Raw genomic sequence first — 25,333 nt, 5'->3', positions numbered from 1 at the left:
GCAACTTGCTACCACAAGTAGTTGAGGTGAATAGCATGGATGCATTTAAGGGGGAGCTAGATAAACACACGAGGGAGAAAGGAATAGATGGTTTTGCTGACAGGGTTAGAAAAGGAGGGGTGGGACGAGGCTCGTGTGGAGCATAAACAATGGCATGTTTCTGTGCTGTACATTCTATGTAAAATTACCTGCACCCTCCCAACTCTGTGGCACTTAGCTTCATTACTAGAATGCTTAGTACTATCAGACTGCACCGAGCAGCAATTTTAAATTGAGACACGAGTTTTGTCCACTGTGTACAGGATGAACTCTGAAGAAACACAGTGCACACACTGTGATGTAGGCTGTATGTTTTTAAAAATTTACAATGAAGGAGGGAATAATGCCTCAAGACCTATACATTTACATCTATACAATCCAGCAACATGCTGGTGAGATGAAAAAAAATCAATAGAAGTACCAAACCTGATTTCTCTAATTGAAGGTCTTTTAAGTATTATTTCAGTTTTACTGCTGTAATCTATTACATTTATACTTTTTCCTCATTGTTCATCAAACGATTTTTTCCAGTGCTTTCTTACCTTTCATTTCCCATCCCAAATATTGTGGACCATTCCCTATCCAAATATTACACACCATTCCCTGGTTGAGATACAGTACATTTATCCAGGGGACATGGGCTACGCCGGGTATAAGGAGTTGGGTCACAGGTCAGTCATGATCTCACTGAATGGCAGTGCAGGCTCGAGGGGCTAAATTGCCTACTCCTGTTCCTATGTTCCAGATGCTTTATATTGCACCTTATTGCATATTAGGGTTTTTCACACTGAAATAGCCACTGCCCTCCACCAGGTCATGCCATCCCCTCCCCTAGACATCAATCACTTCAGGTCTCTGTACACAGCAGACGCCAGTCTAATGATGAGAAAGAAAGAACTTGGAAGTACCAAAACTGCTTGGACTTGTTCCCAAAACATGTACACAATCTGTGTCGTGTATTTTACCTAAGATACTGATAGGAAGTGGAATGTGCTGTGGGCACCATGCCACTGAAGAAAATGGGAGAAACTGGACATCTCATTAATTTTTGAAGTAATGGTTAATGAGATTTATGAGTAGCACTTGCATGTTAATTACACATCAAAAACTGCTACCTGCAAATTTTAAATTTTTATAACTCAACATTTGAGAAAAATTCAGAAACATTAGGGCTAAATTTTCCTCTCTGCGAATTCTACCAGAAAGAGTAGATATGAGTAAGTGGTGCAATGTTGGCAGAAAGTGCTAAGGCTATTCGCTTGTGCTTTGCACTGCTCTGAGGACTCCTATCCAGCCAAAAATGGATCAAAGAACATAAGTAAAAACCTATGGGAAACAAGCCAATTTTTGCTTGTTTAGGCCTTGGTAACATCATTAATAAGGAACTTTCATCAGTTGGAAAATCAAATCATAAAGCAAGCATTTTGCTACAGGTCTGATCTGGTATAAATGAACTTATTTTGAAGTGTCACTACAGAAGTGATGACTATGAACTTGTATGGAGGGTGGGAGTGGGGGTTCAAATAAACCTCCTAAATAGAGTTGTAACAATCAGTAATTTCTGTACTGGCTCAATTTCCACCAGTTAAATGGAGGCTGAGCTACAATATTCTACTGTGACGTTACATGCTGGTTTAGTGCTGGATATATTAGCGCTAAAAACTTATAGCATAAAATTTATAAATTTATAAAATCCATTGTTTCATGAAGCCAGACTCCGAAACCTAGTAAATCTGCACTTTATTATTGCAAATTGGTATGAAATATTTGGTTATGACTCCTCAAAGTGTGTGCACAGGATTTGGGAGCTATTTTTACATGTAGGAGAGAGAGAAACTGGAGCCTTGGGTTGGGGGGGGTGGAGGTGAAGGGAGAGAGGGGAAAAAAAAAAATCAGACATGAACAGACGGTGGGCAGGGCTGGGGTCTGGGTTGGGAGTCACTGGGAGGGATGGAGCCTGATCTGGGAAGGAATGGAGAGAAGAAGCAGCATCATGACCTGTTTTGGCATAGATGTCCACAGCGGGTCCGACGGTCTTTCTGCTGCTTTCTGGAGTCACTGTGCTAAATGATACTGGGCATGATCCAGGAGCTGCTAGGATGTGCGTAGGTGAGAGAGAAACTTGTGATGGGATAGGATGGGGGTTAACTTGGCTGCTGCTCAAAGTTTGAACTTACACATATGTCTTATTAGTTTGATGAAACATTTTCTTTACATTATGGATTCATTTATTTCAAACAATCAAATCAGAAACCAACAGGTTTATTCAAGTCAAGCAGAATTTCCCCCTCATTTTCCACCAATGCTTTCTCCTGGTAGGCAAAGCTAATAGGTCTCCAGTTAATGTCAGTTCTAATGATATTCAATATTATCATGATATAGACTGAGAATGTGATTTCAATAGCAGCAGCAAAAAAATAACAGCCAATCATGACCCATCAGTAATAACCTTTTAATGCTTCTTAAGACAAACCACTTAAACCAGATACATTTTGAAAAGTTCATTAATTCAGCTGTGAAGCGCACAATATTTCTGTTAAATGATTCAATAATAATCGAGAAAACCACAATTTACCAGCAAAGCCCTTGCATGTGCTGATGTTCGACCTTTTTGTTTCCCCATAAGCACGGAAATGGACATGGAAAAAAGTGTACTATTAGCCTGTAACAAGGAACCCATCACCACTCGGCTCCAGACCTCATTATAGCCTTGGTCCAAACATGGACAAAAGAGCTGAATTCCAGAGGTGAGGTGAGAGTGACTGCCCTTGACATCAAGGCAACATTTGACCGAGTGTGGCACCAAGGAGCCCTAGTAAAGTTGAAGTCAATGGGAATCAGGGGGAAAACTCTCCAGTGGCTAGAGTCATACCTAGCACAAAGGAAGATGGTAGTGGTTGTTGGTCGCCAATCATCTCAGCCCCAGGACATTGCTGCAGGAGTTCCTCAAGGCAGTGTCCTCGGCCCAACCATCTTCAGCTGCTTCATCAATGACCTTCCCTCCATCATAAGGTCAGAAATGGGGATGTTCGCTGATGATTACACAGTGTTCAGTTCCATTTGCAACCCCTCAGATAATGAAGCAGTCCGAGCCCGCATGCAGCAAGACCTGGACAACAACCAGGCTTGGGCTGATAAGTGGCAAGTAACATTCGCGCCAGACAAGTGCCAGGCAATGACCACCTCCCCTTAACATTCAACGGCATTACCATCGCCGAATCCCCCACCATCAACATCCTGGGGGTCACCATTGACCAGAAACTTAACTGGACCAGCCATATAAATACTGTGGCTACAAGAGCAAGTCAGAGGCTGGGTATTCTGCGGCGAGTGACTCACCTCCTGACTCCACAAAGCCTTTCCACCATCTACAAAGCACAAGTCAGGAGTGTGATGGAATACTCTCCACTTGCCTGGATGAGTGCAGCTCCAACAACACTCAAGAAGCTCGACACCATCCAGGACAAAGCAGCCCGCTTGATTGGCACCCCATCCACCACCCTAAACATTCACTCCCTTCACCACCGGCGCACTGTGGCTGCAGTGTGTACCATCCACAGGATGCACTGCAGCAACTCGCCAAGGCTTCTTCGACAGCACCTCCCAAACCTGCGACCTCTACCACCTAGGACAAGAGCAGCAAGTACATGGGAACAAAGCCACCTGCACGTTCCCCTCCAAGTCACACACCATCCTGACTTGGAAATATATCAGCGTTCCTTCATCGTCGCTGGGTCAAAATCCTGGAACTCCCTTCCTAACAGCACTGTGGGAGAACCTTCACCACACGGACTGCAGCGGTTCAAGAAGGCAGCTCACCACCACCTTCTCAAGGGCAATTAGGGATGGGCAATAAATGCCGGCCTCGCCAGCGATGCCTACATCCCATGAACGAGTAAAAAAAAGTCTTTAAGGATAGTGCATTATAGTGCAGCTTGGCAATTAATTTAGCATCCAGAGTAATGATTTGCTGATCTTTTGCTGATGGAGCTGTGCTCCAATGAACAATGCACTCTCCAAGCAGAAACCTCCCTCTTAAACTTTCATGATAATAGAATGTGATGATTTCAGGCTGGATAGCAACAATTGATTTGCCTGTAACAGAGTTCCCTCTGACACCTGCTGCGCACGCGTCAGCATAAGCCAAACAAAATTCTGTGCACTCTCAATACCAAGTCTGTTTATTGGAGTAGTTTCCCACGTATCTATGGAGAGCATACAGCAAAGTAGATCATGGAACTCCCTTGACAAAATGTAATGTAAGGGCCTGAGGACGTGTAGGGTTTGTTGGCAAATCAGGATTTTCTCAACTGTTCTTGAGTCATTTAACAGAAATATTGGGCACTTCACAGTTGAATTAATAAGCTTTCCAACATTCATCATGATACATTAGCCTGTTAGCTACTAACGAAGCATTAAAGGATTATGGCAGATGGGTCAGGATTGGCTGTTACTTTATCGTGACTGCTAACAAAATCGCAATCTCGGGAAACCCATATTTCAAACAAGCATTTCACCTGTCTTTTGGGAAGAGGAAAAAAGTTGGCAAGATTTAAAAATATATATATATTTAAAGTTTAGTTTTGAGTACTGAAAGGGTTAAGCAGTTCACTGGCTCTTTTCTGCAGAACCTTAGCAAAACAACCAGTTTTGTCTATTTGCCTTCTGATCAGCAGCAGAAACTTTAAAAGGCAGAAAAGAGCTATTCACTTAATCTTTCACCGATGGAGCACAGCAAACCTTTTGAAGTGCAGCGTTGCAATATAAGAAGGAATCCATGCCAGGAATCCAACTTTAGGGAGATTTCGTACCTACTAATTATATAAAACAAACCACTGTATATCAGTCAGTGAAGATAAAGATTTCACCGTATGTTAAACTCTTATGATTAATGACAAACTGCAGCTGGAATGGCAGAGCTCCATGGTTGACTGATACCTCTCTCTCTCACACACAGTTTGCCATACTGTTGGAGCACAGGTCCTGGGGATTGAAGTCTGCTAAGAATGGAATGAGGCATAGAACAGAAGCTAGAAGACAAGGATTTTGTTATATTAGTTTGTATGATCGGAGGCAAATAATTTAAAAAGCACACTGCATACATAGTTTCTACGGAAAATAAAGGGCATGCTCTCTGCAAGGAAATAAGCATTTTTAAGTTGAAGCCTGAAAAGGCTGGTCACTAAACTGAAATAAAGAGGAAAGAATTGAGAGTGCTGGAAGTGTGAAATAAAAATGGAAAATACTGGAAATGCACAGTAACTCTGTTAGCATTTCAAAAGTGAAAGGGCAGGTCTTAACTTATCTTTTCTCCTTTCAGATGCTGATGGACCTACTGTACAGTAGGTTTAATGGAATGAATACACATACAGAACACTGCAAAGTCAGCGACAATAAAGAGCCATTCAGTCCCGTGAAACTGCAGAATTCTAATTCTCCCATCCTAGTTATGTTTTAAACGCATCTACAGTCTGCATCTCTTATCCTGTCTCTCAGATTATTCCAGACATTCACCACCCATGGCTTGAAGAAGTTCTTTCTGATATCTCTTCAAAATGTACTTTTCACACGTTTTTATTTACAAACATGCCCACCTGTAGGTGCTGGAAAATTAAAGTCAGGTTATTTTACTTGACGAAGAAGCAAACCTCACTCTATAAACAGCTCTATGAGTATCCTGGGGTGATCTGCCCACCGATTTTCTTTTACAGCCATTGGGAATTTACTTCTCTAATGACTCAGCCAAGATCAAGAATCCACTGGAGAATGGCGGATAGCTGCCTGAGTCCTATCAAACTGATGGTGCAATACAATGGTAAACTAACTTGAACCTTTTATTTTCAATCCTTTTTGAAAATTATTTGAAGATTTTAATTCTGTGTAAAATGACACTGTAGCAGTAGTAAACAATTTTATAACACCAAGTTATAGTCCAACAAATTTATTTTAAATTCCACAAGCTTTCGGAGGCTTCCTCCTTCCTCAGGTGAACGGTACCGTTCACCTGAGGAAGGAGGAAGCCTCCGAAAGCTTGTGGAATTTAAAATAAATTTGTTGGACTATAACTTGGTGTTATAAAATTGTTTACAATTGTCAACCCCAGTCCATCACCGGCATCTCCACATCACACTGTAGCAGTAGTTAGCTTGATGGTAAATTGGATGGGATAGGGGTAGAGAAGTAGCACAAAGAGATGGACATCAGTTTGGACTGATGCAACTCAACTTAATTGAAGGTAAGTGATGTAAAACCATAGTCTGACACTGGTACAGGATGCTGGCGCTCCAATTTGTTGTACCACAGAACTGCAGGTTTGCACCAACCACTGCTCACATGTCAAGTTCCTAATGACTGTGGTACAAAGTCAAAGGAAGGTGACAAGTGGTACTTGTATATTTCCTATAGGGAAAGGAGCAAAAAAGATATTGAGCTTCTTTCATGCACCTAGCAACCAGATCAAGAGAACTGGGAACATGAAGCTAATTGAACAATGATGCATACAGCAGGACAGTCTATAGAAATCCCTTGTTCCTTAAGAGACTAAGTAGCACAGTATAAGAACATAAGAACATAAGAAATTGGAGCAGGAGTAGGCCAATCGGCCCCTCGAGCCTGCTCCGCCATTCAATAAGATCATGGCTGATCTGATCCCAACCACAAATCTAAAGAACACAAGAAGTCGGAGCAGGACCCGGCCACATAGCCCCTGGGCCCTCTCCGCCACCCACAGGGCATTGACCGATCCGAACTCAGCTTCATGTCCAATTTCCTGCCCGCTCCCCATAACCCCTAATTCCCTTTACTTCTAGGAAACTGTCTATTTCTGTTTTAAATTTATCTAATGATGTAGCTTCCACAGCTTCCTGGGGCAGCAAATTCCACAGACCGACCACCCTCTGAGTGAAGAAGTTTCTCCTCATCTCAGTTTTGAAAGAGCAGCCCCTTATTCTAAGATTATGCCCCCTAGTTCTAGTTTCACCCATCTTTGGGAACATCCTTACTGCATCCACCCGATCAAGACCCTTCACAATCTTATATGTTTCAATAAGATCGCCTCTCATTCTTCTGAACTCCAATGAGTAGAGTCCCAATCTACTCAACCTCTCCTCATATGTCCGCCCCCTCATCCCCGGGATTAACCGAGTGAACCTTCTTTGTACTGCCTCGAGAGCAAGTATGTCTTTTCTTAAGTATGGAGACCAAAACTGTATGCAGTATTCCAGGTGCGGTCTCACCAATACCTTATATAACTGCAGCAATACCTCCTTGTTTTTATATTCTATCCCCCTAGCAATAAAAGCCAACATTCCGTTGGCTTTCTTGATCACCTGCTGCACCTGCATACCAACTTTTTGATTTTCTTGCACTAGGACCCCCAGATCCCTTTGTACTGCAGTACTTTCCAGTCTCTCGCCATTAAGAAAATAACTTGCTCTCTGATTTTTCCTGCCAAAGTGCATAACCTCACATTTTCCAATATTATATTGCATCTGCCAAATCTCCGCCCACTCACCCAGCCTGTCGATATCCCCTTGCAGGTTTTTTATGTCCTCCTCACTCTCTACTTTCCCTCCCATCTTTGTATCATCTGCAAATTTTGATATGTTGCACTCGGTCCCCTCCTCCAAATCGTTAATATAGATTGTAAAGAGTTGGGGACCCAGCACCGACCCCTGTGGAACACCACTGGTTACTGGTTGCCAGTCCGAAAATGAACCATTTATCCCAACTCTCTGCTTCCTGTTCGATAACCAATCCTCCACCCATGCCAGAATATTACCCCCAATCCCGTGATTTTTTATCTTAAGTAATAATCTTTTATGTGGCACCTTGTCGAATGCCTTCTGGAAGTCTAAATACACTACGTCCACTGGTTCCCCTTTATCCACCCTATACGTTATATCCTCGAAGAACTCAAGCAAATTTGTGAGACATGACTTCCCCTTCATAAAGCCATGCTGACTTTGTCCTATTAAATTATGCTTATCTAAATGTTCCGTTACTGTCTCCTTAATAATAGACTCCAAAATTTTACCCACCACAGATGTTAAGCTAACTGGCCTATAATTTCCAGCCTTCTGCCTACTACCCTTTTTAAATAACGGTGTTACATTAGCAGTTTTCCAATCTGCCGGGACCTCTCCTGAGTCCAGGGAATTTTGGAAAACTATCACCAAAGCATCCACAATCCCTACTGCCACTTCCCTCAAGACCCTAGGATGGAAGCCATCAGGTCCAGGGGATTTATCCGCCTTGAGTCCCATTATTTTACTGAGTACCATCTCCTGAGTGATTTTAATCGTATTTAGCTCCTCCCCCCCGAGAGTCCCCTGTTTGTCCAGTGTTGGGATATTCTTAGTGTCCTCTACTGTAAAGACTGAAACAAAATATTTGTTCAGCATTTTTGCCATCTCCATGTTTCCCACCATTAATTTCCCGGTCTCATCCTCTAAGGGACCTATGTTTGCCTTAGCCACCCTTTTTCTTTTTATATAACTATAGAAACTCTTGCTATCTGTTTTTATATTTTTTGCTAATTTCTTTTCATAATCTAACTTCCCTTTCTTAATCAATCCTTTAGTTACTTTTTGCTGTCTTTTGAAGAATTCCCAATCTTCTATCCTCCCACTAAGTTTGGCTACCTTATATGTCCTTGTTTTTAGTCGGATACTATCCTTGATTTCTTTACTTAGCCACGGGTGGCTGTCATTTCTTTTACACCCTTTTTTCCTCAGTGGAATATATTTATTTTGAAAGTTGTAAAATAACTCCCTAAATGAACACCACTGCTCATGTACCGTCTTACCCTTTAATCTATTTTCCCAGTCCACTTTAATCAATTCCGCTCTCATACCATCATAGTCTCCTTTATTCAAGCTCAGTACGCTTGTTTGAGAATCAACCTTCTCACCCTCTAATTGGATATGGAATTCAACCATGTTGTGGTCGCTCGTTCCAAGGGGATCCTTAACTAGGACATTATTAATTAATCCTGACTCATTACACAGGACCAGGTCCAAGGTTGCCTGCCCCCTTGTAGGATCAGTTACATACTGCTCAAGAAATCCATCCCTGATGCACTCAATGAACTCGTCCTCAAGGCTGCTCTGCCCAATTTGATTTGTCCAGTTAATATGATAATTAAAATCCCCCATAATTATGGCTGTTCCCTTATTACATGCCCCGACTATCTCCTGATTAATACTTCTTCCAGCAGAGTTGCAACTATTAGGAGGCCTATATACTACTATTTCACTTTTTCAGAACTGACTGCAGATCAAAGGACTGAAAGCCTCTTCTCCCTATTGCTCACCTAAAGTAGCAGAAGAAAGAACTTGCATTTATATAGTGCTTTATCACGTCCTTAGGATGTTTCAAAATGCTTCACATCCAATGAATTATGTTTTTAAGTGTAGTCGCTGCTATGTAGGAAAACTCAGCAGCCAATTTGCACATAGCAGGTTCCACAGAGAACAAATGAGATGATTGACCAGTTAATCCATTTCTGGTGGTGTTGATCAATGGAAGAATATTGGCTAGGACAATGGAATAACTCCCTGCTCTTCTTTGGATAGTGTGATGGGATCTTTTACTTCCATCTTAAACAGCAGAGTGGGCCTTGGTTTAATAACTCATCCAAAGGATGACGCCCCATCTGCCCGTTTCTTTCCATCTAGAAGAAAATAAGCAATGTAGAACTTCTCATTCTTAAAAGTAAGTAAGTTGTTTTGGAAGAAAATACTAACTTGACTGGAATCCGAGGAGCAATGTTAGGGCTGGAAACAGCATTAACAACATGAAGGATCTGCTCAAGGGCAGTTAGACCTCCACCGACCTGGAATCCGATCTGATCTGCATTGTTCTGCAAGAAAAGAACAGGAAAATCAGTCAGTTACTCCCAATAGTTAGGTACCCAGCTCCATTCACAGGTGAAGCCTCTTCTCTTTCAAATGTGTTTTATTTGACAGTGGTCTACAGGAGAGCTGAGGGTCCTGCTGAAATAAGAAATCAGTTAAGTGACTCAAAAAGAAGAACAAGGCCACCTGACCAGCCATACTGAATTTGCTGACCCCTTGTGTTAGTTTGCAAAAAACAGCATGATTTACCATTTGGAGTTCATAGTCCTTTTGGCTTTATGTGCAAAGACGTGCAGAACACTTTAGGAGAATCCAAACATACATGCATTAAACATGGCCATGAAGTCACCTGTTGCTTAAGGCACAGTGGATGATTATTTTCATCCTCAGACCTGGAAGACTTAATACAGACTTTCCTGCCTGTTGGCGGTAAAGATCCTGCATGAAATAAATTTGGACGAGTCTCAACCTGGTTCCAAATGGGCGCAAGTCTGAAGCAGAAAGATAACGATCATTGAGCACTAATTGGTACTAATTTAGCAGTGAGACCCTCAGAGGCCAGAGGAAAATTTAAATGATGCATCAGTACAGCAAGCAGAGTTAAAGCATATTGATAGGCCAATACGGGAAGATTTCCCTTACAGGTAACCAGTGTGACACATTTGACTCCCGAGTGCCTGATGCGGCATGCTTATCATTGCAAAACATTCTACTACCGAGCCCAATACCTCTGTTCTTCATGAACCCAAAATTTATTGGAAAAAAATAATTGAAATAATCTGTTTTTGAAAGTGACAGTGTTACTGAAGGATAGGAACAGTACCTTAGCCTCAGATCAACACAAAATCCTTTTTGGCATATGGTGTCATTTTTACAAGGTGAAAAGTGTTATGTTCTTTGTTGATTTATAATTTTAGACACTTTCAACCTTGCGGCTGTACAACGAGAGACAAAAACACTTAGCTGTTACCGGGTACAAAGGAAACTCAATATGTAAAAAAATGCTTGGTTTTCAAAGCTTGTGGGAATTTATTACCATCATCTAGAACTCATCAAATAAATTACTTTGATGCTTGCGAATACAGTGTGTGCAGCGTATAGCATTCCACCGAAGCTTGAGAGAGACTATACGCATAGAAGAGTGCAAATGGCATCTTTGGATCTTGGTATCCGAGCGTGAATGACAATACTGGCACCCTTGATGGTCTGGTGAGTAAAGACAGCATCTGGTATAGCACTAAGCCCCTCTGACATAGGGAAGGGAAAAAAAAAATCAGCCAGGGTTCACACTCCTGATTGCTATTCAGAAACTCCTGCTGGAAAGTTTGTGTGGATGTCAAGTGAGGAGAGGATCACAGTTGCCTATGATGCCTTCCATGGACTAATAGCCAGATTGACTCAGAAGTCCCAGAGGGCTGTGGACACCTGTGGAATTAGGCCCAAGCAAGAGTCAAAAGAACAAATGATGTGGAGATGCCGGTGATGGACTGGGGTGGACAAATGTAAGGAATCTTACAACACCAGGTTATAGTCCAACAATTTTATTTTAAAATCACAAGCTTTCGGAGATTATCTCCTTCGTCTCACTCACCTGACGAAGGAGATAATCTCCGAAAGCTTGTGATTTTAAAATAAAAGTGTTGGACTATAACCTGGTGTTGTAAGATTCCTTACAAAAGAACAAAAACTGTAAAACTAACTGATGTTAATTATATATGAGTGCCCTATCCCCCTGTTTTTTCTATATGCTATTTTAGAAAAAAAAGAAGCATTTCCAAAAGTAAGATACTATTGAAACTTAGTTGTATAACTAGTGTCCATTGACAATAACCATTCATACTGGTGGCAATTTGGAATTAAAATGGAGACTCTTCACTCTTACATGTTGCGGGATATATGCTACAGGAGTACACTACAAAAGGTCAGATGTGCTGTCAGCAATTTTATAGCTCATTTATAAAATAGACCTAAAGTGCCTCTTGCAGACTATCATCCTCAAAACAAGTAACCTCCGCAAAGCAACAATAGCAGGGTCTAGCCCTACTCAGCCAGCTGCACTGCCTGGTGCTCCTGGCCTCTTGGGATGGCAAGTCACCAGCTGCCACATGTCTGGGAATATAGGACAGACAATATGTGCACAGCTTTATGACAGGAGTCAGGCAAGACAGGTGTATCAAACGTAGAAATACATAGAAGTTACAAGAAGGAAACAGGCCATTCGGCCCAACTGGTCCAGATCGGCATTTGCCCTCCACACAAGTATACAGTTCTAATCACATTTACCCACCCTGTTCCCATATCCCTTTAATCCTTATTCTTTCATCCATCTATCCAATCTAATCTTGAATGCTGACATAGTTTCTGCCTCAACCACTAACCCTGGAATTGAATTGCATAGCCTCCCAACTCTCTGTGTAAAGAAGTTTCTCCTGTTCTCAGTTGTAAATCTCTTACATTTAATCTTGTATCTGTGGCCCCTCATTCTTGGCCACTCAACTACTGGAAACAGTTTTAAGAAGCTTTTATGTTATAAAAAGGCAGCTGATGACACTCATTCAGTCCTCCCAAGGGCCAATTTCTCTCAGTGCAGAGGCAGCAGAGACCTAGTTTATGGTGGGAATTGCCAAGGGAATCATTGGCTCCATTTCCGGCTGCATCTGATGGAGATTGGCAGAGGGTGGGAGTGGTAAAAAGATGAAAGTGGTGCTGTGATGCTAGTATTGTACGACTCCCCTGGAACGTCAATGATAAAATACCTACATATACAGTTATCACCAGCCCCATTTTTGGACTGGACAGTTTGGTTTTTGAGTGGCCTGTTTGGAAATATGTAAACTTGACACTAAAGTCTGATTTTTAAAAACAAGTCCATTTCCCCCCATTTATCTTGAATTTTCTAACGTGGAAGCATTTGTGATTAAGGTTATTCAGCTTTTCATTGAAGTTTCACCAACAAAGCAAATATACTCACGGCATGAGTCTACCCCCTGCTCCACTCCAGCAGCAAAGCTAAATGTCAAACTCCAAAAAGAACAATTCATACAGCACATAAATCATAACAGGGAACAAAAAGATATATAGCCAAAGAAATTAGAATAAATGAATAGTTTTACTATATTTTCACTAATTTAAAATTAACTTTTGCTAGGCTGTCAAACCCACCTCCTCCAAAATAAAATCACCAAGAGGACAGAATTACATAACTCACTTTATTCTCTACATCTTTTTTGTGTATTTGCATACTTTTCCTTGCATAAACTTGTAACAGTCCTTTTGTGTGATTGTCATGCATCAGTGGGGCTAGTGATTTGCTATTGTTCACCTTGGCACTGCCTTCAGGACTTCTGATGTAAAATTGTGGCACTTGGGCCTCATTACATGCAGTGAGTGTAGAAAGTTCTGGGATTTGTTGCAGATGTCGGATGGCACCAAATCACTTGCCCTATGTCAAGGACATCTAACACATTGACAAACGTTATTTGCACACTCACTTGCTGCCAGCACAAAAACAGAAAGAAGAAAGAGAAAGAACTTTAATTGATAAAGCACCTTATACATCCTCACATCTCAAAATGAATCACTTTTGTTTTTGAAATGTTCACTGTTGTTGTGTAGGCAAACGTGACAACCAATTTGCACACAAACACCAAATGAAATAATTGACCAGTTAAGCTGTTTTGCTGATGTTGGTTGAAGGATAAAAGTTAGCCAGGACACTGGGAGAACTCTTTGAATAGTGTGAGGGATCTTGTACATCCACCCAAGCAGGGCCTTGGTTTAACGTCTCATTCAGAAAACAGCATCTCTGCCAGTGCAGCACTCCCTCAGCATTGCCTAGGTTAGATACTCAAATCCTGGAGTGCGGTTTGAACCCAGCACCTTCTAACTCAGAGGTGAGAGTGTTACCACTGAGCCAAGCCGTCACTCACTGAAATTGAAAATCAATTATACACAGTGACAGGCAGCGGGGAAAAGATTTCAAGGTTGTAATCCCTTCTTGAGATTTAGATAACTGTTAAAATTGGTCAAACGCCACTCCCTGGTTTGCGAGACGTCAGCCAGTGAGAAGTGCACAAGTGGCAACTGGGACAACTCTTCCTCTCTGGAAGAGTCTGGGCCTCTACACACTGCCACTTAACGATCGAACAGATGAAGATATACTGCAGCCACAAGTGTGTATCCTACTACTCTACGGTACACAGAATTTGAACTTTTTCAATGATTGGAATGAGACAAATTCAGAGAAACAAACTTGAAAAATACAGTAGGAGAGCAACTATAATACACAAAATTTTTAAAAAGCCTTGAACTTAAAAAAGATGAACAAATTTGCTGATCAATCAGAAATGTCATTTCATTTTGGTTTAGCAGGTAGACTCATTCCTGATGCTCAACTGCAGTCCAATTCTATTTTTACATCAGTCTCCTTATTGTGTTTGGCATTGTATCTAATCCCAAGAGACAGCAGAGGCCATGGGGGCTGGCAATCCTATCTAGAACCAGATTTCAGTTAGAAAAAGAAAGGTAGGTAAATAATTTTATAAAGATTTCAACAACAAACAAAAGTAGGTGTTAGGGGAATGCGATCAAATCCCTGTAATTACTGAACTTTAAAAAGACTAATGTTAATATTTGAAATATGTAATCTAAGAGACTCAAGTTACACTGCCATCTCCTGATGAGATGAACAGTCTTTGTCAACATTAAACTGTTTAAAAGTTCCCATATTATAGCCAGTTTGAAGCCAAAGCAGCATGAAACTTCCTCCTCAGAACAGGTTACACAACAGAGTTTGAATAAAAAACGCCCTGCATCAACATGAACAGTGCAATATAACTGACTTATTAAATTATACAAGAAAATGGCTTTTGGATGTACAGCATTTTGTTTTGGTTTGTTAGTTATAGCTGTACTCCATGAAAGAGAGTTTACATTTTTTTGCCTACATTCCTGCTTTGAAAACTGAGCTGCTCTTTCATCAGCATTTGAAATTACATAAAGAAACACCACCCTTTCGACCAACCCACCAGTACGACAGTAATAGACTACATTGCACGACAAACAAGTATTTTTTTTGTCGGGAGGGGAGAAGAAATGTGAGTAATTGTTTCTATGAATTGGTTTTGAGGAAATATACGACAGAGAATAATGGATACTGAGGTACAGTTATGTCATAAACCTTGAAATCGCAGCTCAGTCAGTTCTTTCACTGTAATCTGAAACTGAGATGAGATTAATATCTGGAAACCATCCTCATGTCATCTTATAATGCTTGAAAATCACACTTTTTACAATAATTATGCATACTGTAGAGCTAGTGGGAATAGTTTGAATTCCTTTCTAGACAAGGATAAGGATTTTGAACCTAATGTTTTGCAGACGGAAAGCAAGTGTAGGTCAGTGACGACGGAGCCGATGGGGCGAAGGGGCTTAGTGCTAGACAGGGTACGTCTGACAGAGTTTTGGACAAGTCGGAGTTTATGGAAGAGGTGAGGCCAGCAAGGAGTAGTTGAATCTGGAGGAGACAAAGGCGAGGATAAAGGTTTTAGCAGCGGAGGATCTAAGGTAGGGGATGGAGACAGTTTCAGAGGTGAAAGTATGAAATCTGATGATTGACAGGATGTGGAGTTTAAAGCTCACCAAGATTTTTTAAAATTATGTATTCTCAGGATGTGGATGACATTAGCACGGTTGTATTTATTGCCTATCTCTAGTTGTCCTGAGGTGGTGGGCCTTCTTAACCACTGCAGTCCTTGTGGTGATGGTGTTACTACAATGGTGTTAGGGAATTCCAAGATATTGACCCAGCAACGATGAAAGAATGGTAATATATGTCCAAGTCAGGATGGTGTGTATCCATGAGACACTTCTGCTCTTGTCCTTCTTGGTGGTAAAGGGCGTGTAGCAGTGAGGTGCTGTTGAAGTTAGCTTGCAATCAGTCCGGTTCAGCCTGAGAGTCTCAGGAGGGGGATGGAGTCAGTGGTAAGGGAGCAGAGTTTGTGGTGGAGGCCAATGTTGAACTGGAGAAAGCTGTGATTTATCCAGGTCCATGCCATGAAAGAGACACAAAAATATTCAGGTCATCTAGCAATAAATACATGGACATAAAATAATACAGAGCTTCATAAAGATATTAAATTACTATTGAGATGCAGAGAAAAAAGGACAGAAAGAAACAGAAGTGAAGGAGAAGACAGATCAGCAGACATTTTTTTTTGCAGACTTACCAGTGCTAGTATCTATAGCTTGAGGGTTTGAGAGAATGAGAACTCGGTGGACTTCATCTGTAAAGTTTCAATTGGTGGCCCAGTTGGAAAATGGAGAGTCAAGACAGTGACAGATACTGTTGGGGAGGGAGTAGGGGGGAAGGGAGCGAAATTCCCTTAAGGGGAACACATGGGAAAAGAGGGAGGGAGGGAAGAAAGCAGGAGGGATGGAAAGAGCAGGAGAGAGGGATAGAGAGAGAAAAGCACCCTGGAACCAAAGCCCAGCAAGGTGTCAGTTCCTTCAGCAGGATAGAGGATTTGGGGAAAATAATTAATGGAATGTTTAAAAGCAATTGCAAAAAGAAGTGATCATGGCTACAAAAGCTAGTGTTACTCTTATCTATTGGGCTGGTCCATTTTAGGATTAAAAGAAAGATATCCCTCAGTTAAAATGAGAGAATGTTTTCTGAGAAAAAACTTGCATTGAGATAGAGCCTTGCACAGGATGCCTCAAAGCACTTCACAGTCAATAAAGTCACTGTTGTAATATAGGGAAACGTAGCAGCCAATTTGTGCAGAGGAAGGTCCCACAAATTGAGATAAATGATGAGATAATCTATTTTGGCGATGTAGGTTGAGGGATAAATATTGGTTAGGACACCGGGAGAACGCCCCTGCTTTTTTGTGAATAGTGTCAAAGGATGTTTCATGTCCACCTGAGAGGGCAGACAGGACCTCGGTTTAACGTATCATCTGAAAGATGGCACCTCCGACAATGCAACACTCCCTCAGCACTGCACTGGAGTGTCAGCCTCAGTTACTCAGTGTTCAAGTTTCTGGAGTGGGACTTGAATCTTTGACCTACTGAATCATAAGCGAGCCACTGAGCCACGGCTGACAAAAGACCCAATAGAGATGGTGTGGAAAAAGGGACAGAGAGACACACAGTCCCCGTTGAGCCTAAGGTGGGTGGAGAAGGAGGAATGAGAAATCCTGCTTTGTCGGGGCAGGAGGAGGGGTTTAGCAGAAGAGGCAGTTGCTGTCAGGGCTTTTTATTAAAAAAATGAATTTGGCACTTTCTTAAACCTGTTTTCCATATTCAGTTGCTGATTTCTTTTGGAGCAAAAAAATCTAAAAGAAGCAAACACAAAACAAACACAGCTGCCAAGCAGAAAGCCTGTAATAACAAGGTTCTCTCCCCACCCCCCCCACTTCACCCCCGGCCCCCCCTCCACCCTTCCAATGATGTCAACCTACCTGTTATTACTGGTGAGGCAGGATGTGAGATTGTGCTGCAAAACAACTTGAGAACCCCTCCTCCAACACCATCCTGACAGCTGACTAATGGGATTACAGGCTCTGCTTCAATAATGCATCTCAAATACAGGCCAGCAAAAATGACACCCTGTACCCGAATTACATGGACAGGGATTCATATCCAATTATTAACTAAAGTAACTATTACACAATCCAATCAAAGAGAAAACAGCTGTTAATCTTCAGTGGGCCGCTGTGTATTAGTGGCTTGGCAGGCCGGACTGGCTTTGTACTGGCTTCCACTTATGGACTGTAATTATGTCCTTGTGAGCTATTGGGTGGGTATTGCCAGTCCCTCAGACTCAGGCAGCAGATGGGGAACAACCAGTTCAAGGTTCATTAGGACATTTATTAGGATAGGGTTTCATAGTGTACAGCATCTTTGACACACACCTTCACAGTTACTATTTATGGTATCAATTGGCTTGACAGATCAGACTATCTGCACAGTTATGGTAAGATAAAAAAAACTTTATTACTAAAATTGGTGTAATTAAAATCAATTACACTGATGGCTTAGTGTAAGTGCATTATCCAGTAACCGTAACCTGTCCCACACAAAGTCCTGTTCGACTATCACTCCCAATGGGGGGGTCATTTTTACTTTCACCATTTGGGGCAGTTTAACTGCAGTCGCAGAAATAAAGTGCAAATGTTTGGAGTATTTAGCCACTAAGCATGTTGTTATACTACAGATAGAGATCTCAGACCAGTACCGGTAGAACACAATGCGCAGCTGGCAGTGTAACTCAAGTCTTCCGGCTACGGAACGCACTCTACAGGTAGCAGTCTGAGACCGGTACGTGTACTACAACATCTTTAGGGGCTACATTTTCCAAATACTTACGGTTAATACTAAAATTTGTCACAACTCCCATGTGAATCTGGTTTGGTGCTAGCTTATTGGACTGCAGCAACAACACACTTGCTTGAAAAGGAACAGAGTAGGAGGCCTGCAAAATGGAACTCGCGTTGAACTACCAAAAAATCACAGGCATACAAGCCATCTTTATCCTGCTAAATGAGTGGATCATTATAGAAATTCATTGTTTCTAGACTCTTTCAGAATACTGGCCCTTCAGAACTGAAGAAGCTCATACAATTCTGCAAGCACCCACATTCTGCTAGCACCCACATTCTCTTGGAATAAAGAGAACATCATACTTGGCTCCAGACCTCATTACAGCCTTGGTCCAAACATGGACAAAAGAGCTGAATTCCAGAGGTGAGGTGAGAGTGACTGCCCTTGACATCAAGGCAACATTTGACCGAGTGTGGCATCAAGGAGCCCTAGTAAAATTGAAGTCAATGGGAATCAGGGGGAAAACTCTTCAGTGGCTGGAGTCATACCTAGCACAAAGGAAGATGGTAGTGGTTGTTGGAGGCCAATCATCTCAGCCCCAGGACATTGCTGCAGGAGTTCCTCAGGGCAGTGTCCTAGGCCCAACCATCTTCAGCTGCTTCATCAATGACCTTCCCTCCATCATAAGGTCAGAAATGGGGATGTTCGCTGATGACTGCACAGTGTTCAGTTCCATTCGCAACCCCTCAAATAATGAAGCAGTCCGAGCCCGCATGCAGCAAGACCTGGACAACATCAAGGCTTGGGCTCATAAGTGGCAAGTAACATTCGTGCCAGACAAGTGCCAGGCAATGACCATCTCCAACAAGAGAGAGTCTAACCACCTCCCCTTGACATTCAACGGCATTACCATCGCCAAATCCCCCACCATCAACATCCTGGGGGTCACCATTGACCAGAAACTTAACTGGACCAGCCATATAAATACTGTGGCTACGAGAGCAGGTCAGAGGCTGGGCATTCTGCGGCGAGTGACTCACCTCCTGACTCCCCAAAGCCTTTCCACCATCTACAAGGCACAAGTCAGGAGCGTGATGGATGAGTGCAGCTCCAACAACATTCAAGAAGCTCGACACCATCCAAGATAAAGCAGCCCGCTTGATTGGCACCCCATCCACCACCCTAAACATTCACTCCCTTCACCACCGGCGCACTGTGGCTGCAGTGTGCACCATCCACAGGATGCACTGCAGCAACTCGCCAAGGCTTCTTCGACAGCACCTCCCAAACCCGCGACCTCTACCACCTAGAAGGACAAGAGCAGCAGGCACATGGGAACAACACCACCTGCACATTCCCCTCCAAGTCACACACGATCCCGACTTGGAAATATATCGCCGTTCCTTCATTGTCACTGGGTCAAAATCCTGGAACTCCCTTCCTAACAGCACTGTGGGAGAACCGTCACCACACGGACTGCAGCGGTTCAAGAAGGCGGCTCACCACCACTTTCTCGAGGGCAATTAGGGATGGGCAATAAATGCTGGCCTCGCCAGCGACGCCTACATCCCGTGAACGAATAAAAAAAAAATATGCTGGCCTTTATATCTAGAGGACTAGAGTACAAGGGGGCAGAAGTTATGCTGCAGCTATACAAAACCCTGGTTAGACCGCACCTGGAGTACTGTGAGCAGATCTGGGCACCGCACCTTCGGAAGGACATATTGGCCTTGGAGGGAGTGCAGCGTAGGTTTACTAGAATGATACCCGCTCGGACTTCAAGGGTTAAGTTCCGAGGAGAGATTACACAAATTGGGGTTGTATTCTCTAGAGTTTCGAAGGTTAAGGGGTGATCTGATCGAAGTTTATAAGATATTAAGGGGAATAGATAGGGTGGATAGAGAGAAACTATTTCCGCTGGTTGGGGATTTTAGGAGTAGGGGGCACAGTCTAAAAATTAGAGCCAGACCTTTCAGGAGCGAGATTAGAAAACATTTCTACACACAAAGGGTGGTAGAAGTTTGGAACTCTCTTCCGCAAACAGCAATTGATACTAGCTCAATTGCTAAATTTAAATGTGAGATAGATAGCTTTTTGGCAACCAAAGGTATTAAGGGATATGGGCCAAAGGCAGGTATATGGAGTTAGATCACAGATCAGCCATGATCTTATCAAATGGCGGAGCAGGCACGAGGGGCTGAATGGCCTACTCCTGTTCCTATGTTCCTAAAGCATTCTTACACAGTTATGAAAATTGCTACAACTCAACTTTACCACTAAGGTCTCTGTACAACTAAGATTCATTTGCATCATAAGTAATTAAACAAAGCACAAATAAAACAGATTGGGATTCCTTATAGCAAAGTCTTGTGGAAATCCTGATTCAAGTCATGGTGCCTGGTGACCTAGTTATGTGTTTATCACAACTGAGCCATATCTAGGCAAGGTTTACCCCACCCTCCCAAAACAGCAGTTTTAGAACAGCAATGGTCAAAAGAATTGGTCACCAGGTGAACAAACCTGTTAATTTGTGCATGTTCTTCATCACCTAACAGAGAGACAGCGAGACACAGTGAGAGAGAGAGAGAGGACAGAAAAGTCAGGCAGGCAAGAGAAAGGGAGGGGTGGCAGCTCATAGTATAAATAGTCATTCAAGCAGGGTTAACTCAAAATATTTGTATATTGTGCTTCCTCCTCTTTAGTTAACCAATAATCAGGCAAACAAGTCATACTATTGTGAATGTTTTAAAATACAACTTTAAATGTAGCAGAGAAAGGTCTGTGTCTTATGGGGTTTTATACAACACATGTAGCATCTGGACCAATGGTTTATAGTCAATGGGTTATGCTTCTAATCAGCAACCGGAAATTTTTTGGCACATCATTGCACAACTTAAGCCATCAAATCTGTTGAACCATGCATTAAAATGTGATGACAACAAACACACTTGATAAAACTAAGCAAACATCTTTGTCAGTCAACGGTTGATTTTCCTTTTGCTTTGCTCAACATTCCCCGCACCCCCCCACCCCCCAAGGCTTAGACCGCATGATCTGACTGTACTACAGTATCAGTCCAGGTACAACATTTAGTGCATCTCAATCTCCAAATGGAAGCAAATAAAAAGCAAAAAACTTTTGATCCACTTCAGCAATTCAATAAACCTTTTTACACTGTGCGCACCTATGTCAACAGCAGGCAAGCTGAGCATACGTAAGAGTTACACATGTGCCCTAGCTTGGAAGCTACAAATGCAGCTTTAAAGCAAGGGCCTTGCTTTTGGTGATTCCGCCCACAATTAAGGCGAAGTTAGACGTGCAATTTTGCCAGTGTGGTCGAGCTCCCACAACGCCAGGAGGAAGATCGGAGGTGGCCAACATTGTGGAAAACCCACCCATAAAAGTCAGACCCAAATGGAGGATCCGATGCCATATGCCACCATTTAGCTTTGCCACCCACGGCACTTTCAGTTGAAAGGCATCCACTGAAACTCTGGGCTCGATTTTACCACCTGCTATCGGGTGCGTTCTCGGCGGGGGGCCCCGAAAATCTGGAAATCCAGGAGCGGGACTGGATCCCGCCCACTTCCGGGTTCCCCGCTGACGCGCCGGCGTGCGCGCGCAGCCCCCGCTGGTGGGAATCCCGCAGGCAATTAAAGCCAGCGGGATGCCACTTGACAATATTTAGTTAGGTATTTCAGGTCATTAACTGACCTGATTAAGGGACTATGTGGGATTTTTGAACAACATGGGACTGTTTCCCACACTGGGGGAAACACTCCCAGCTCGAATGGACGTGTTGCAGCTGTCAGCCTGTGGCAGCTGCAAAGGTCCATTTGACTGGGGGGGGGGGGCGGGGGGGAGATCCTCACCGATTGCAGGAGGCCACTCTGTCACTTGGGACAAAGTTTGGCCTCCACCACCCTCCTCCTGACGGTCAAAGTCACCAGCCTGCACACTTACCCCGGGGTCCGGAGACATGTACCTACCTTGCGGACCCCCTCAGATGTACATCTTGTGGATGGGGGCCGCCGTAGCTGCAGTCATGACCTCCTCGGAGGGCGATCAGCATCACCAGCCTCGCCATCCACCTCTGACACGTGGAGCTCCACAACAGAGTGCTGTGACACATCCACCTGTACAGCAGGAGGGAGGGCTACCACAGAGAGAGACGCGTCGCAGAGGGCACTACCCTCGCCACAGGTTCCACAGACCAAGGCTCAGCTTCCTGGACCTCTCTGAGCAGCAGTGCACACGGAGGCTCAGAGTCACTCGACATGTAGCCATGGACATCTGCAGCCTCTTTCATGCCGAGCTGCTCCTGGCTGGCCCATGCACCATCTTCCTACCTGTCGCTGTCAAAGTCACCACTGCCCTCCCGAACTTCTCCTCCGCAGCCTTCCAGGGTGCAACCGGGGACATCGCCGGTGTCTCTCAGTCGTCTGCGCAGAAGAGCCCTGCAAATACACCTACACCCACTCTGCAGTGACACAATGGGTGGCACAGTGGTGGGTCCTCATAGTGATACCCAGGAGCGGGCATTATTGCACAAACCGGACAGGATTCGCGAAGACATGGCAGTAGTGGTGCCAATATAATGTGTGATGTGAGTTGTTCTGAAATTTAATAGAAGTAAAAACCATGACAAACCCTCAAACATCCTTGTGCATTTCCTTCATGCTCACAACACGTTTGCCTTACGCTGCCTACTGCACATATGTGATGCATGCCCTGCGGCTGCAGCACAGGTGGTGGCAGGTTGAGTGAGGCTGGCCGTGAGAGAGATGCACGAGAGGGTGAGTATGGGATAGAGTCATGAGATTGTATGAGGATTGGGTTGCGTGGTAGTGGCGGGGTGAGTACTGGCGAGGTGAGTAGGTGCAGGTAAGATGAGGATGGGGTTTGAGTGGGTATGAGGGGTGATGTGACAGAGTAGTGTTGGCGGTGCCGAAGGAGATGTGGGGTGGGGGCAGTGATGTGGCAGACGGAGTGTAGGGGAAAGACTACGTGTACTCACTGTGGCTGACCTACTGAGGTCATTGGACCGCCTCCTGCACTGTGTGCAGGTGGGTGATATGTTGGTGGCGCAGGTGACCCCCTCTGCCACCTCGAGCCAGGCCTTCCTGGTGGCGGAGGCGGGCCGCTTCCTCCCGCCTGCCGGGTGGAAGATCTCTGTCCTCCCCCTCCTCCTCACCCCATGTATTGATACCTGGGGTGAGGCATCATTAAACTGGGAGCAGCCTTCCCCCTGGGCTGCTCCATGCAGTCATCTTTGCTATTGGTTGCAGCATCTGTCAGTGGAGGACTACCCCTTTAAATAGAGCGCCTCCAGCTGACAGAACTTACTGCGCATGTGCAGCCCGCCCGACGCGCAGATCAGCAGCGGGGAACCCGGAGGAGCAGGTAAGTGGATCCAATTAGTGGTTTGCCTGCTACGATCGCGCGGGAAACCCACTAATTTCACCGGGCGCGCTAGCCCATCCGCCGAGAACCCGCAGGCCTGCTAAAATCGGGCCCTCTGTGTCTGAGGGAGTTTGGGAGCCTTCAACAGCATTTACATTGCGGGTTGCCTCAAACAGCATGCTAATAAAGCAACCCTGTTGTATAAAGGTGGCACATATGCACCTTAATACATTTTAAACTGCTTTAAAGTAGGTGGATTGGTATGGGACAGTGCTTTAGTACAACATGCATAATCTCTTTATAAAAAAAAGAGAAAGATTTGGTATGCAATAAACAGACTGCTATAGAAAGTCAAATTATCCATTTATCCATAGCTTTTAAGAACCCTTTCTCAAACATGTCTCCAAAGTGACCGACTACATACTTCTGACACCCATTCGATTCAATGGATCCACGAACCATATAAATCAGAAATTAATGGGCCATTGTTCTGTAGCAATGTTGCATTCTTTACAGTTGTCAAGAGCAAGCAGCCCCAGACACCGACATGTACGCTGATAGAAGAAAATGAGACAAGTCAAGGCAATGCACCATTCAATAAATGGTTAAAAGAGATGGATGCATACCAGATCTGTCAAGTCTCAATTACTTCTGATGACAATGACTGATTATTTTTCTAACCAGAAATAGCAGAGTTGCATTGATTTCAATGGGTTTTCAATGGTGTGCCGTTGACAATCTGGTGCTGGGATTGGAAATCATCCCCACAACGGGACAACAAGCACGGTGAACGTTAGAGGGTATTAAACGATTAACAAGCTCAGCTGTTTTTACTGCTCTAAAGGAGTGGTAAGCACTAGAATAAAGGTGGATTTTAGAACAGGCTTTGGTCTGAGACAAGTTCAGCCAGTTTAGAGTTATCCATAAACCTTCCAGATCAAAGTTAATTGTTATGGCTGTAGTAAGAAGACAGTTTACAACCAATTAGTTAGTTTTGAATCTTCCTCTGACTGCACGCAGGGGGGATTTCTCTCGAATCTGACTGCTGTAGGAGTTAGTCTAATATCTGAATCATTTCAAGTGAGCACAAGATTGACAGTCCAGCCTAAATCATAAACAAGTTTAAATTGCTTAAGGAATTGAAATAAACTGGATTGTTATCTAAAAATTACAGACAGAATCTCTTACCTTGCATTTATCAGTTATTAAGGGAGGGCACAAAAAAGGGAAGACATTGAAAAGTAGGTAACAAGAATTATTATAAACAGAAAAAGGCCACCAGGCCAAACAAGTCTGTCACTTTTTCATTGGGCAAACCCACCTTATCATACACCTCAATGTATTTTCTCTCCAGAAATGCATTTCTTAAAGCCATTTATACTAAGCATATATATTGGCCTTCCCTGGCAACATAATTCTTTTATTCCCTTGGGTGAAGAAAATTCCCTTATTAGAAAGAATTTGCATTTATACAGTGGAATTTCGCAACAGTCAATTTAAGACAGTCACTGTTATGTAGACAAATGCAACAGCCAAAATGCACACAGCAAGGCCCCACAAACAGGAAATAAGACAAATGACCAGTTAATCTATTTTTGATGCTGGCTGAGGGATGAGTGTTGGCCAGGTCACTGGGAGAACTCCCTGCTCAAATGCTAACTTTGTTCAGTTGGTAGTACTCTCGCCTCTCAGTCAGAAGTTTGTGGGTT

General features: G+C 43.4%; 1 protein-coding gene across 2 annotated transcripts in view; it reads right to left on the bottom strand.

Moving 5' to 3' along the window:
* scaper (S-phase cyclin A-associated protein in the ER) overlaps positions 1 to 25,333 on the bottom strand; it is a 330,941-nt gene that overhangs the window by 121,707 nt on the left and 183,901 nt on the right. For both annotated transcript variants that reach the window (XM_067973526.1, XM_067973527.1), the window contains exon 23: positions 9,786 to 9,901. In XM_067973526.1, coding sequence (XP_067829627.1) covers positions 9,786 to 9,901 — 116 coding nt within the window. The remainder of the gene's footprint in view (positions 1 to 9,785; positions 9,902 to 25,333) is intronic.

Source organism: Heptranchias perlo, chromosome 38 (genome assembly GCF_035084215.1).
Source record: "Heptranchias perlo isolate sHepPer1 chromosome 38, sHepPer1.hap1, whole genome shotgun sequence".
Lineage (NCBI taxonomy): Eukaryota > Metazoa > Chordata > Chondrichthyes > Hexanchiformes > Hexanchidae > Heptranchias > Heptranchias perlo.
This window is presented reverse-complemented; position numbering and strand designations above follow the sequence as displayed.